The sequence below is a fragment of the Sparus aurata genome, chromosome 7 (assembly GCF_900880675.1).
Source record: "Sparus aurata chromosome 7, fSpaAur1.1, whole genome shotgun sequence".
Classification (NCBI taxonomy): Eukaryota; Metazoa; Chordata; class Actinopteri; order Spariformes; family Sparidae; genus Sparus; species Sparus aurata.
In genome coordinates this window covers 30,518,668-30,533,953 of record NC_044193.1, presented here as the reverse complement: position 1 = coordinate 30,533,953, position 15,286 = coordinate 30,518,668, and the positions used below count along the sequence as shown (strand labels likewise).

At 39.8% G+C, this 15,286-nt stretch overlaps 1 protein-coding gene across 1 annotated transcript; it reads right to left on the bottom strand.

The window, feature by feature from the left end:
- Positions 1 to 13,749: 13,749 nt before the first annotated feature.
- On the bottom strand, positions 13,750 to 14,960 carry LOC115585453 (uncharacterized). Its single transcript, XM_030423837.1, has 4 exons — positions 14,551 to 14,960; positions 14,329 to 14,467; positions 14,012 to 14,132; positions 13,750 to 13,936 (listed from the first exon to the last, which is right to left on the bottom strand). Exons 1-4 carry the CDS (start codon positions 14,822 to 14,824, stop codon positions 13,790 to 13,792), a joined length of 681 nt encoding a protein of 226 aa, XP_030279697.1. The 5' UTR covers positions 14,825 to 14,960; the 3' UTR covers positions 13,750 to 13,789.
- Between the last annotated feature and the right edge of the window lie 326 nt (positions 14,961 to 15,286).

Genomic DNA, 15,286 nt, shown 5'->3' with positions numbered 1-15,286 from the left:
CGTTAATTGAATCAAGCAAACAAATAGCTGTTGTTTTTGCTCCAAAAAGCTTGACTTACTCGAATTTAACAGAAGATGGTTCCTTCAAATTCTTAAGAGTTTACTTCAGACTCACACGGTAGCAAGGCGTCTCATCCAAAGTCGAGCTCAGTTGGCGCTGTGTGCTTCAAGATTCTGAAGCAAGTGCTGAGATTACGATTACGATTCCGGACAGGAGGAAAACCAGTCCACGGTGTCATGTTATTTTATACAAGTCAACTACTTATCCCTACTTTCTTATGTTCAATGAAAATTAAGCAATAAAACAATGACTTACAAGAATTCTTTAAAGAACATTTTGTTAAATGGCTAATATACAAGACAAAAAAAATACCAATGTATACCCCTTCCAGGATTTAATCCCCAGTTACCTGTGTGGCAGGCAACTGCTCTACTCACTGTGCTACCGCAGCAGTCAATGTACATATTTCACGACAGCACAGGACATCACACTCATCACAATCGCCCAAAACAACTGTGTTGTGTGTCCCTGTCTTGCCGCTAACGTTATGTCCTCCAGCAGGACGAACGAAACGAAAACTATGAATTATCGTTTTTTTTCTTTCAGAAATGTCCTTATATTTCCTTTGAAACCGATTCCAGTATCGCTGAAAACTCCATATTTCTTGTCTGAGCATGGCTGGCAGTGAAAGCTGTAAAATACGTAGTTCCCAAAAACAAAAAATAGGAGGACAGAAGCCCTCTGTCCTCCTCTAGCCCCCATCTTCCTGCTCCCTGCTCCTCTCACAGACTGCTCTGTCACCTCCATCTGCAGCTGTCCCTGTTGAACCGTTTTAAGTGGATTTTCTTCCAAAGAAGAAACTTTTTTTTATGATATAATATATATATATAATATTTTATAAATGATACCTATCTGGATTACCTCTCAGGACCTCACAAATATATATATATATATAGTCAAGGCTGGAGCAGTGCAAAAACTGAAAAAACAAGCTAAAACCAGAAGAATCAATAAGGACGGTTTATTCTTTCACACAAAAAAATACGAGTCCAACTGAAAACAGGAGGAGGGGGAGGGCCCTTTAACTCCTCCTGCACCCCAACAAAATCTCTAACAAAAAGGGTCCGTCTTCCTCCTTTTTCCCTGAAGGCACTTTCCTGGTTGATGCACTTGTTTCATCCCTGGCCGTTCAGCTCCTTTCAGCTCCAAGCACAGCTGCTCTCTGCACTCTGTCTCCCTTTGTTCTCCTCCCCTCTCCTTTAATCAGGTGGCCTAAACACCTACACCTGTCAGAGGTGTGAGGCCTGCTGGCAATATATATTGCCAGCAGGCCTATATATATATATATATATATATATATATATATATATATATATATATATATATATATATATATATATATATATATATATATGTATATATATATGTATATATATATTAGGGCTGTCAAAGTTAACGCGTTAATAACTCGTTAACGCAACATCCTCTTAGCGCCGTAAATTTTTTTAACGCTCAGTATTAAAAATAAAAAGAAACGCGCATTGTTTGATTTACGCCCGTTGGTGGCACTTGTAGTCTTGATCCAGAGGGTGGCAGAAGAATAAGAAAGGGAATCAGAAGAAGAAGCAGGGTTGGCGGTTCGGGAAAAACACAGTGGACTGAAAAGCGAAAGTGAAAGTAAATGGAGAAAGGACTTATGAACAGCAAATTCACTTTCAAAACACTGCCAGATGGTTCGGTCAATAGGACAAAAGTTATCTGCACTTACTGTCGACGTGACATGAGTTACCACTGAAGTACGATGAGTCTCAAATATCATTTGCAAGCCAAACACATGGCAGATGCAGAGAGCCCACCGCCCCTCGCCAAAAGCAGACATCACCATGTTTTGATCCCATTTAGTGTGAGGGGATATTTTTTGAGCCTTTTATTTTCCTGCATGATTTGAAGTGTTGAATAAACATTTTCATAAAGCAAGCATATTTGCCCTTTCTTATGTTGTTAAAAGTATTAAGAACATGAAAAAAATACATTAAGGTACATTTAGAACAGAAAAAAAACATGCGATTAATTTGCAATTAATCGTGAGTTAACTATGGACAAAATGCGATTAATTGCAATTAAAAAATTTTATCGTTTGACAGCCCTAATGTATATATATATATATACACATATACATATACATATACATGTATATATATATATATATATATGTATATATATATATATATATATATATATATATATACATAAACTAAGTAGGCTAAATAGATTTACTGCAGCTAGTCATTTTTCAGTAAAATAGTAAGCTATAAATGCAATTTTCTTAAGAAACTGCTAAATAGGCTAACAGCCCACCCATGTAGGAATACAGACTTATAATAAGATATTATATATAGAAAAACTAAAACTGAGACGCATGTCAGATGGTGAAGTTTTTTAAGGATGATAAGTGTTCACTCGATCACTCAGCCCTCCGATGGTCGATATCACCAAGTTCCCTTTAGTTTTTCAGACTACTGGAACAACACTAAAGATGGCTGCGGGGATTCCCCCAAGGGCAAGTGCAGAATGGAAGTGAACGAGGGCATGTTAAACCACTATTAAAACGCAGCTCTAGTGACCGTGAACATGACAAGATGGAGGGCACTGAAAGAACAGGCTTGCCTGCAGTTACATCTTACTGCCAAAGAGGCCGCTAGAAAAAACGTATCTCAATTCTTACGAAGTACAACTTTAATTAATACTTACTAACAAACTTTTTTAAAAACTTAACCAATAACTTTACCAAATGAATCGCTAGATTTTTTACCATGTAACAGATTATTAGTATTAATCAGTTAAACTTCTAATTGTCGGTTAACAGTTAAACGCTTAACTAGTAACATCCCTACAGCAAAACAATAAAAAGGAGTGACAAAATAGTATTTAGCTGAGTAGCTTGTCACTGAGGAGCAGGGATGTCACTAGGATTTAAAGACAGGGGGTGCTTAGCCCCCAGGAGAAGCATACAAAATCTTTGCGCTTTCATCTTTTTAGTACTTTGTTAGAACTACACAACAACCAGTGAAGAAGTCAAGCTGATAACAAGTTAAAAGCAACATTCTTCTTCCATTCTCTTCTGTTGAACAAGAGTAACTGTAATGTTAACTTTTAGACACATTAAAGCAGCATGCTTAAAACAGGCCCTGATTATGTACATGCTTCTTAAAGTGATACCATATCTAATTTCTCTCACCATTAGATAAGCTGCAGGTCTAAAGAATGTAATTTAATTACACTAATTACTGTAAAAGGTATCAGAGCGTGATTTTGCTCAGTCGTTTTTCTGTCATACAGTATACTGTAGAACAGTGGTTCTTAACCGGTGGGGCGGACACTCCCCCGGGGGGGCGCGAGTAGGCAACAGGACGGGAAGAAAAAAAAAAAAAATCTGAAAAAAAAAAAAAAAAAATCACGAAAACCGGCCCCCCCATGTCGAAATGTTTTGTCAAAAGCGACTACCGACAAATCTAGTGACTTTTACTGGTGTTATTGGAGACTTTTGTGGTGTTTGGAGACTCTGACTTGAAAGCCAAATCACTCTGCAGTTACTGTGCTCAACGAGCAGCCCCTTAGCAAAAAGTAGTTTATTCAAGTGTACTACAAGTATACTTATTTTATACTAAAACTGAGGCAGTATACTTGAAGTGTACTTTTTATATACTACATTTTATATACTTAAGAAAAGTATAGTGAAGTATACTTGGCTTATACTGAAAAGTATAAAGAATAGTCTAAGACTAAGTACATTAATACTTAGACTTATACTTTAATACTAAAGCTTATACTTGTACTTTAGTATACTGTGGACTGTGGCGCAAAGACTCTTGGGTATTCTGTTGTTGTTAGTGTAATTATGGTTCCTGAATGTGTTTGTGAATAAGATGATGTGTAAGACGGTTGCGGGTTAATTCACATCCTTGTTCTGTGGTTAAATTGTGTCGAATTAACAAAGATGATAAAAATGTTGGCACCGTGAGTGAAGGGGTGTTTTCCGGGAGAGACTTCCCGTCCCGCATGTATGATAATAAATGGTGAATCTCTTGCTAGAGAGATACATTACAAGTGCTAATACTTACAATATCTTGATGTTAGTACAGAAAAAGGTTGAGTCATTGAGTTGTCCTTACATTTAATTTAGCAGAATAAAAATGTTTTTCACTACACACATTTGCTTTGAGGTATTACCCCTGAACTTACATGTTAATAAACTAAAATGTGGACTAGAAGTATATACTTAGTACACTAGTAGTATATAGAGGAGTGTACTTGATGTATACTTGAAAGTGTACTTCTGTAAACTTAAAATGTTCTTATAAAGTATACTTAAAGTATACTTTCATAAACTTAAAATGTTCCAATTTAGTCCGAAGAAGTATTAAATTAGTATACTTTCTAGTATGCTACAAGTACATGGTCCATAGTATACTTGCTATACTTATACTCAAGCATACTTAATAAAATGAACTTCAAGTATACTACTTTTTGCCGTGAGTCCCTCCCCCGTCCAAAAGCACTCACAGGCGGTCAGTCTCTCAGTACCTCGCGCAGCAGTCCAGCCTGCAGTCAGAGCAGAGAGGAGACACACACCACTCCGCATCCAGGCTGCAAATGAATCGCGCATGCGTTTGGCCGCCGCCGTTCCCGCCGTGGCTTACAGAGTGGGGTGTAAATTAAAAAGTTTCTTCACTCACTCTCACACAAAAATAAATCACTGCATTTGACTCACCCAGCTCCATTCACTCTAGTCTAGTCTCTTGCCTAGTTCGCTTGTGCCAGCTCTCGCTAGTCTATCTGTTATCAATCTCGATATCGATTTACTTAGGTCTATACTTAAACACTCAAACAGTCTTTTTAAAGACTAATCCCACAGTCTTTTTAAAGATAATTCCCATCTCAGCCCTAGCCAGTAATTTTTCAACTGCTAGCTAGGCAGTGCATTTAGCTAACCACCCCTCTGCCTTTTTCACCGTGTTGCAACACCCACGCGACTAAGACACACACACACACACACACACTGACAAAGGACTAGTCATTAAGTCTTAAAATAAAATCTGCATTGCCTGCCTGTTATTTTGTTCGTTTTATTAAAGATCGTGCCTAAGTCCAGACTGATAGCCCCCGATACTAGTCTCTCAACATAGCCACACACACGCACACATCGTTACATCATAGCATAACTTTATTGGAAACACAACTAATCCACATTCAAATTATTTCAAAACCAAACAGAAATGGAGAGATTTCTAGTGAGGACCAACAAGGCAACCGACACACCACCAGCTGCAAAAAAGCTTCGAAGGTACGATGAATCATACCTGCAGTTTGGGTTTACAGTCATGGTTGATCTGAGACCTCAGTGTGTCGTGTGTGCAGAGGTGCTGGCAAACGACAGCATGAAGCCCTGCAAACTAAAAAGGCACCTCGAAACAAAGCATGCTGGCATTAAGGATAAACCGGCTGAATATTTTAAATGAAAGCTTGATGGCCTCCATCAGCAACAGGCAACCATGTCAGTGCACAGCACTGTGTCTAAACAGTGTTTGGAGGCGTCGTATGTAGTGGCCAAAAGAATAGGTCAGCTGGGTAAACCGCATACAATTGCCGAGACTCTCATTTTGCCGGCCGCACAATGTGCAGAATAATGATAGGAGATAGTGCAGCAGCCAAACTCGGTGCAGTACCACTGTCCAATGACACAGTCGCTAAGAGAATTTCAGACATGTCTAATCATATCAGAGAGCAACTGATAGAGTTCATAAAAAAAGTCCTTACTACGCGCTGCAGCTGGACGAATCCACTGATATTGCTGGGCAGGCACAGCTCCTCGTGTATGTCAGGTATCTGCAGGACAAGGCGATTGAGGAGGATGTCCTCTTTTGCCGGCCTCTTCAGTCGCACACTACAGGAGAAGCCATCTTCAATGTCCTTGATATTTTTATCCGTGAAAATGGTTTGTCTTGGGACCGATGCGTCGGCCTATGCACGGATGGTGCGCGGGCAATGACGGGCCGTGAGCGTGGCCTAGCTGCTCGTGTCCAGCAAGTAGCTCCACTTGTGAAATGGACACATTGCATGGTCCATCGCGAAGCACTAGCTGCTAAAAACATGCCGGTTCTCTTTGACTCCGTGCTGAACCAATCCGTGAAAATCATAAATCTCATCAAATCACGGCCGCTAAACTCTCGCTTGTTTGGATTCCTCTGCCAGGAGATGGGGTCAGGGCACGAACAGCTGCTTCTGCACACTGAAGTTCGCTGGCTCTCCAGGGGGCGGGTGTTTCAGCGGTTGTATGAGCTGCGAGAGGAGGTGAAGTTGTTTTTGACAGAAATCAGATCAGATCTGGCGAAGCATCTGGATGACACTATGTGACTTGCGTCTCTGTCCTATTTGGTCGATATATTTGACCGCTTGAATGGCCTCAATCTGTCTTTGCAAGGCCGCGAAACTCATATTTTGCTCCTGGCAGACAAAGTGGACGCCTTCACTCAAAAACTTGACCTCTGGCATGGCCGCATAACTCGAGGGAACTGCGACATGTTCCCCAGCCTTGCAGACTTCATCACTGATGCAGGCACGTCACACGATTTCTCCTCTCTATTTCGATTAGCGTCTGAGCACCTGTCAGCAATGAGAACACAGTTTGCGACGTACTTTAAAGAGGATTATCGCTCTTTTGCGTGGGTTCGAGACCCATTTGTGTGCGCAGCAAACGAGCTGTCAGTTGATATGCAGGAACAGCTTATTGAGCTGAAGAGTGACAGTAGGCTGAAGGAACTCTTCACCTCCTGCCCGCTTTCGTCATTCTGGGCAGCGTTGATGCAGGAATACCCACAACTCTGTGACGTCGCCTTGAAGATTCTCCTCCCTTTCGCGTCGACATATTTGTGTGAGGCAGGATTCTCAAAAATGACTGCACTCAAAACGAAATACCGCAACCGTGCACAAATCGAGGATGATTTGAGGCTATGTTTATCACACATTGAGCCAAGAATTGAGGATCTTTGCAAGGCAAAGCAGGCTCAGGTCTCACATTAACATCGCCTACCTGCAGGCTTCTGTAAAAAATGCAGATGATATGCCTATAGGCCTAGTAATAATAACAATAATAATAAAGCATGTAACCTCATATAAGTGTATAGCAATAGCCTAGTAATGATAATAGGCCTACTACTACTCATAATAATAACAATAATAATAATAATAATAATAATAGTAATAATAATAATAATAATAAAGCATGTAACCTCATATAAGTATATAGCAATAGCCTAGTAATGATAATAGGCCTACTATTACTCATAATAATAATAATAATAATAATAATAATAAAGCATGTAACCTCATATAAGTATATAGCAATAGCCTAGTAATGATAATAGGCCTACAAATACTCATAATAATAATAATAATAATGATAATAATAATAATAGCCTAGCCTAGGGCTATCTATCTATCTATCTATCTATGCAAGGTGGTGAACTGGGAATGGCGGCGGGGGGGGGCACGAACTGCAATGAACCAGCTTTGGGGGGGCCCAGCTTGCAAAAGGTTGAGAACCCCTGCTGTAGAATAAACCAAGACTGATTTAAAGGTCACAGTCAAATCTGACAGCATAAATAACTCAAATAACTGTATTTTGTATGTCTTTATTCTATATTTAATAAGATACATTCATCTTCCAATCCTTTCTAGTGTAATGAATGACCAGTGTCTCAAAGCAAGGTTATGTTATATTGATGGTTTTTCTTTACACATAATGCTGCCACCAGGAAGCTCTCCATCTCAATATAACAACCACCTGCCACCTTTCATGAAAAACAAAAGTCATAAGTTTCATATAGGTTTGAGGAGTGTTGATAAAATTCACCTAGTTAGCAGGTTAACATCATATTAGCTTTGTGTCACAGGCCTGTGATGTATGTTTTCGGACTAAAATGCTAATTTAAATGACTTACATGTAATATAAAATACAGTAAAATAGTAATATAAAATACTTCAGGTCAGGCCTATTTGACTCACAAACATCTTGACTCTCCACTTTTTAATCTGACCTCTTCTTCCTAAATACAAGTGATCAAATAACTCAAATCCATAAAATTCTGATGAAGCTCGTCTGCATCATAAATCTCCCCTCTCACTCTCCCTGTATTCTGGCCCTGACTCAGTCTTTGCCTGGATGTCAGAGGGGTGGTGGTGGAGTCATTATTACTGTATTATTCTTTTCCATCATAATAATGATAACAAGCCAATGAAGGAGCTGATCTCCCTTTCAAATCATGCTAACACTTTACAAGTCTATGCAAATCATGCTAACACTTAATTTGTCAAAACGTCTTAAAGGACTCACTGCTGTTAGTTATCTGAAGGTAAACCTTGGGCTTGGGAACAATTTAGGGTAGCTTCAGCCCCCCTAAAATAGGCCTAACTACGTCACTCTAGTGTTGTGTTGGTCGTAAACGTGTCGTTCAAACGAACGAATCTTTTGAGTGAACGAAGTGAACGAAATCACTTTAAGAACTGATTCGTTCCTTTCTCAGTTCAGTTGAGCTCAGCCGCGAGCATGCTGGCCGGGAGTGGAACTGCCACGAGTCATACAGAGAACTGTGAGGACGTGATTCACGTTCGCGCTGTGATTCGTTCATGATTCGCGAACCTACTGCATACAGAGAACTGTCGCTGAGGACGTGATTCTCATTACCGTACTGTGCTGAAAGTGGCGCTGTGTCACTCACCCACTCACTCAGGGCAGAGGAGTTGATTCACGTCCAGTAACCGTACTGCTAAAATAAGCGCTGTGTTGCTAACATCCGTGTAGCATCATGTTAAGTGATTTTACTGCACAGTAAAAGTCAATCGCGTTCGCGAACGTGATTCTCAGCAGGTAACGTAATTCACGTGAATCACGTTCGCGCCGTCACTCACGTTCGCGAACATGATTCACGTTCACGCTGATTCAAGTGACAGCGCGAACGTGATTCACATCCACATGCAGAGGAGTTGATTCACTGTGTTTCACGATTCGGTGAACGAATCTTTTGAACAAATCATTTTAATGAACGGATTCTAGAGATTCAGTACAGTAGAAAGAACTGCCGTTCCCGTCACTACGTCACTCCTGAGAAGTACAGTCTTTAAAATTGTGCCTGGTAGTTTTTTTCGTAGCATCATACTGTATTTTGGAAACATGATTATAATTGCAAAACTTCTTATGAAACCAATTTATGTGTTATTGTCTTTATCTGTTGTGACAGGCTGACAATTGTATGTTTTAATTTTTTACTGTTTTAATTAAAGATGTCTTTTTTTTTTTCTTGCAGGACGTGGGGTTATTGCCCTAGGTTCATTCTGCAAAGGAGATTTTATAGTGGAATACATAGGCTGGGAGCCAGGTTCACCCCTCAGGATGTTTTTTGCTACCTTTTTGTTACTATCATTTCCTGTTATCCCATACATTGGGCCATCACAAGTTGATAACCTCCACCCCCAACTCAGGCCCGTTTGGCCTCATGGGCCAAAAAAAACCTTTTTGGGAAAAGCATCCGGCGAAATGATGTAATTGCATATATTAGGGTACTGCAACTGCATAAATGGTCAGATAAGTCTGATATTTGCATGGTGTATCCTGACACATAGGGGAAACTATTGGAATTATATTCTGGGGCATACTGCCTTTCTATTTTCAAATATCACCCTCAGTTTATCCCTAAAGGCAAAAAAATGTGTGTTCGCCTGACAAATTGTCATCAAAGGTGATCATATTCAAGCATTTCATTATACATATCACTGCCTTACATGGATGTGAAAAACTTCTCATATTTGTAGGCTTCAATTTAAGTCCACGATGACTTTTCTATCTAGAAGATTACACCTGCTATGACCAAAGTTCTCCAGTGTACCTCAAATCGGAGAAACGGAACTTTCAGCATTACCCTTCAAAATGGGATTAAGCATGTTTTCTTGCATATAAACAATATCTTAAACAAGAGTTGAGACTTGAGTTACGTACTGCTATACGTATATTAAAATCCAGTTCTATCATTGTACTTTTATTGTCAGCTAATGGATCTCAGCACATAGACATCACACATTTCTTCTGCAAACTATTCTACAATCCTCACATCTACTAGGTTAATTTCATGAACACATTGAGGACACATCCTGGATCAGAGACAAACAACTGCTGCCACACTGAGAAAGCAATAAAAGAGACTTCATAAATAAATCTTCACGAATAAGTCTTCTGGGACATATTCTACACTAATACAAGACGGTAATAAGCTACAGTATAGATAAGCAACAAAAAGGTCTAAGAACCAAAGAAGTGTTTTGTTTTATGTTTGAGCTGTATTTTAGTGTCTCCATTTGGCTGTGTAATGTGTATCTGTAGTCAGGGTTCCCACACATTTTCATGGACAAAATTTCAAAACTTTTCCATGACTTTTCAAGGACCCATAATAAATTTCCATGACCATTCACAACCTATATAAGTACCCGAACAGAACTGTATAGTATACTTTACTCCAACTGTTAATTATTGTATGAAAACTAAACAGTAAACCTTTTTCAGTCTCTAATTTATTATGGTTATGTTCATATTCACTTCAAATACTTCAAACTACAGACAGAGTCAATGCATTGTTATTTTTTTTTTTTTTTTAAAAAGAAGCTTTACAAGCGCTTTCATCTATCTGGCACTGGCTTTCAAGCATGAGGGAAACAGAAATTATCGTACTATCAGTGTATTCTTAATACATTTGATTATGAACTAATTTCTGAATACAAGTCTGAAAAACAATGTGCAACACGTAGGCTTAAGCTCAGACTTATATACTAATATTTCTTAGAATTTTTTTCAATAAATGTATTCTTAATGCATTGTCAACTCAAAAAAGGGTTTCAACAACATATACCATCATGATTTGTTTGAAGGGTGGCTGTGAATTTGGATCACATCCCAAAGACTTCTCCATGCAGACTGAGGTGCAATAGTCTTGTGAAGCAGCACATCAAGATGGTCAGACTTGGGTTCAAGCAAAAAGCAGGAGAAGTTGCTGCAACATCACGGAATTCTCTGAATTCTTATAACACTTTGACACAAATTGATGCACTCACTTGGCTAGCAGCAACCAGGGTATGAAGGACTCTTTTCATCTTCTCCACACACAGTTCCTTCTTGGAAACCATCAGCCTAGGGTCAAGACACTGCATTTTTCTTACTAGCAGGTGGTTCACTGGGGCCTGAAGTAGGAGTTTAGCCAGGAGAGTTGCAAGAAAGGCCTTGGTCTCCATTCTTATGTCTAGCACCTGCCTCTCTGTGATTTTGCTTGTGTTTCTGAGCTGTCTGATGGACATTTCTGCCACAAATCCAACGTCAACTTTGATATCATCCTTGTGGAGGGAACAATCAGCAGTGTTGATCAGGAGAAGCTTCTGCATGTTGGTGGCTTGTTACAGGACCGCGTCCTTCATAAACCGCTACATAAGCCCTCATAACAAAGACAAAACAAGGACAAAGACCCTCTCACCCTACCCTACAAAATTCACTCAAATTGTTCACACTGAAAATTAATGGTGTCAGATCAGTCTCAATATTAATGTATGTACACAGAAGGATTCCCAACTGTATTTTGGGGATTTATATACAAATGACTCTTTGCACATGAACATTTTTCACACAAATATTTATTGTTGTACAGTATATAAATATAAAAAAAATGTACAAATGTATTTCAGATGCACACAAATATTTCTTGTTTTAAATACATTTAGTAGAAATCCACAAATATATGTATTTAAAAGTGTTTCCATTTTCATTTTCATCCATTTTCATCAAAAACATATTTGGATGTTGTTACATTAACACACAAACTGTTGAACCTGCATTTACAGACTGCTTGTCATGTGTGAACTTAACTGCATTTGTGTGTGGGTTATTTGAGATATTAAGTGATCCCATTAAATGATACCCTCAAATCTAAGCTGAAAGGGAAGGAGCCATCTGATTGGCTACAGATAATTCCCTGGTGAAAACAATGCATTTGTGAATGAGCCAAGTCAGGGGAGTCTCAAAAAACCCACACACAAACGCAATGAAGTTCACACATAGATAGATAGATAGATAGATAGATAGATAGATAGATAGATAGATAGATAGATAGATCGATAGAATTACTTTAATGATCCCAGACTGGGGAAATTATTTTGTTACAGCAGTAGTGGGTCCGCAAATAAAACATTTCATACATAACATAAATAGAATCCAATATATACATAGTGTATATATACAGTGCACAGTGTGCTGTAAACAATAATAATATATACAACAAAACAAAATATGCAAAATATACTATAACAATAATAATATATACAACAAAACAGTAGAGAGACCAGGGGCCGTATTTATCAAGCGTCTTAGAGTGCCATTTTACACTTAAGTCCTGAGAATTTGCGAAATTTAGCCTACTCTCAAACTTAAGAATAAAAGCTATTTATCAACTTTCTTAAGTCTAAGAATCACTCCTACTCTCCAAGATATTTAAGAGATCTCCAGAGGTGTCCTAAGTGGTTAGGAGTTGCCAGCAGGGGATGGCACTGAGGCGAGAGAGACGTGCGCGAACGTTCAGGGAGCGGAAGGATGTCCTGGCTTTGTTTGATGACGAGCAGCTGATCAAACGGTATCGTTTAGACAGAGCGGGTATTATTTTTGTCGCAGATATAATAAGGGGCGTCATCTCATCAGCAACATCACGCAGCAGAGCTTTCACAGCAGCACTAAAGGTCATCACAATGCTTCGATATCTTGCCACTGGGAAAATGCAACAGTGTAACGCTGATGATTTGGGGCCATCACAACCATCAGTAAGCAGAATTGTTATGGAAACAATAATGGCCCTTACTGCTCCTCACCTCGTCATGCGTTTCATTGACTTTCCAACTACACCCCGGATAATTCAGCAGAAGCAAACTGCATTCATGCAGGTAGCTGGCTTCCCTGGAGTGGTCGGGGCAATCGATGGTACACATGTAAGGATCATCGCTCCAAGTGTGGACGAGAGTGTGTTTGTTAATAGGAAGAGGTACCACAGCATCAACACGCAAGTAGTGTTCGATGCAGACTATAAAATCTTGGATGTGGTACCCAAGTGGCCTGGGTCCACCCATGACGCACGGATACTAAATGAAAGTGGTCTGAAGCAGCTTTTTGAGAGGCACATTGTGCCACCTGGATGTCACCTAATTGGGGATAAAGGATATCCTTTACGCCGCTGGCTTCTTACCCCTTTTCAGATGCCACAGACACAAGCACAAATTAACTATAATAGGTAAGCCAAACAAAATGCCTAATTGTTTTAAATTAAAAACATATACATCATATATGGTTTAATAGGAGGGTTCATTCTTATCACAGGGCACACAAAAGCACACGAAGTGTGGTGGAGAGAGGGATTGGCCAGTGGAAACGCAGATTTCATGTGCTGCATTCAGAAATACGGCACACTCCAGACAGAGTGTGCCGTATCATTATGGCATGTGCAATACTGCACAACATTTGTAAGGAGCGCAATGTCCCACTCCCACCAGCAGACGATGATGACGATGAGGGAGGAGATGGAGACGCGAGCGTCCCTGGCAACATCCATCCATGTGATGGGGCAGCCTTCAGACAACACTTCGCCAACCTCCACTTTGGGTAAGAACAATAAATCATCGATACAGCGGCTTTTTATCAATTCATTTTATTAGTCACTCGGTATCTTTTCTTTTTTTTAAAGCCAAGCTGTAGTACTCCTCTTGGAGCCGCAGCACTTTAATTTGCAGCTTAATTTTTTGTCTCCGCAGTGCCTGCAGATCATCCGTCTCCTCTGCTGAGTCGCAATCACTCACCTCGGCCTGAAAAACAAAAGAGACGGCATGCTCAAGATGTGATAAACTTATGTTGATTTCTTCTTTTTCTTTTTCACCCACCACTTGATTGTTGCCTGTTGCCTCACACGAAGTGCTTGGGCCTGGCTGCACCGCGTCAAAGGCAGAGGGAGAGTGCGCAGGGGAGTGGGACACAGGAGACTCTAATGCATCTCGATCCAAACTGAAACATAAAGAATATGGCTGAAATATCAGAAATGGTCCTGTTGTTGTTGTTATGACGTGAACAAACACATTTTAGATATTTACAGTAGCCTGCATATCCAACAACAATCACGCACGTATCTCTCACCAAAACGCACCTAGGCTGCAGCGCAATATCCCTATAGGGTTGCAACCGCAATAATTTGTGAACTCACCCTTTTGAAAGCAACTCAAGCTTCATCGCAGCTGGATCCTGGCCGCCGTCCAACTCAGAGATGCTGGGGTTATCCTCTCCAAGAATGCGCTGCACAACTTCTGCAACTGCGCTCAAATCTTTGCCAGGTGGTCCTCCGCCTGCATAAGAATATACAAACGAATTAATTCGATATAAGCGAATAAGGTGGCATGCAAGCAAATGAAAAAGAAGCACTACATACCAGTGCGCATGGAGCAGGCCTTGAAAGCTGCGATTTCACTTCTGCTTTTCGAGAGAACGTTATACCACTTCTTCCCGCAGTCAGCTGGTGACCGATGGCTGAAGGTTTGAGAGGCGTTAAGTTGATTTGATATGTCTTCCCATGCCTGTTTTTTATCATGGCTGGTAAGCGTCGGGCTGAACTTGCCTTTAATGATGAGCTTCCTTTCCTCGACTAGCTCTACTAACAACAGTGTCTCCTCCTCTCGCCAGTTGGGTTTTCTTTTCGATTCCATGTAGATTTCTGCATGTGGCTGCAGTGGGCTAGTATATATAGAGCCACCCACACCAGTTTCAAATTAGTTGCCTAATTAATGAATTGGAAAGAAAAGAAAACATTTATTTTTGATTCATTGCCAATATTGTTTGTTTGTTTTGTATTATTTTGTAGATTATTGTCAAAATATACACTCCCATTGTCCACTTAAATATTTCTAAGATATTTCTTTATTCTGAGACAACAGATTCCCTCCTGTGATTGGTTATTTCTATGGATACAGAAGTGACGTCACCTAAAATTCCGTTTACGGCACATAGTAATGTCGTAATTCAGCTCTGAGAGTGACACTTAAGATTCAGTCCTACACTTCGCTGAAAGTGTGAGTAAGACGCTTGATAACTAACTTTTAAGTGCAGCTTTCAGCGAAGAATTTGTTTAGTCATAAGTCAACTCTTAGCGGGGTTCTTAGGAGTAATTC

Coding starts and splice junctions, on each gene's coding strand:
- LOC115585453 (XM_030423837.1), bottom strand. CDS start 14,824: ATGGAATCGAAAAGAAAACCCAACTGGCGAGAGGAGGAGACACTGTTG. Junction 14,468..14,550: donor GGCCTGCTCCATGCGCACTG/GTATGTAGTGCT, acceptor ATTCTTATGCAG/GCGGAGGACCACCTGGCAAA. Junction 14,133..14,328: donor CTTGAGTTGCTTTCAAAAGG/GTGAGTTCACAA, acceptor TTTATGTTTCAG/TTTGGATCGAGATGCATTAG.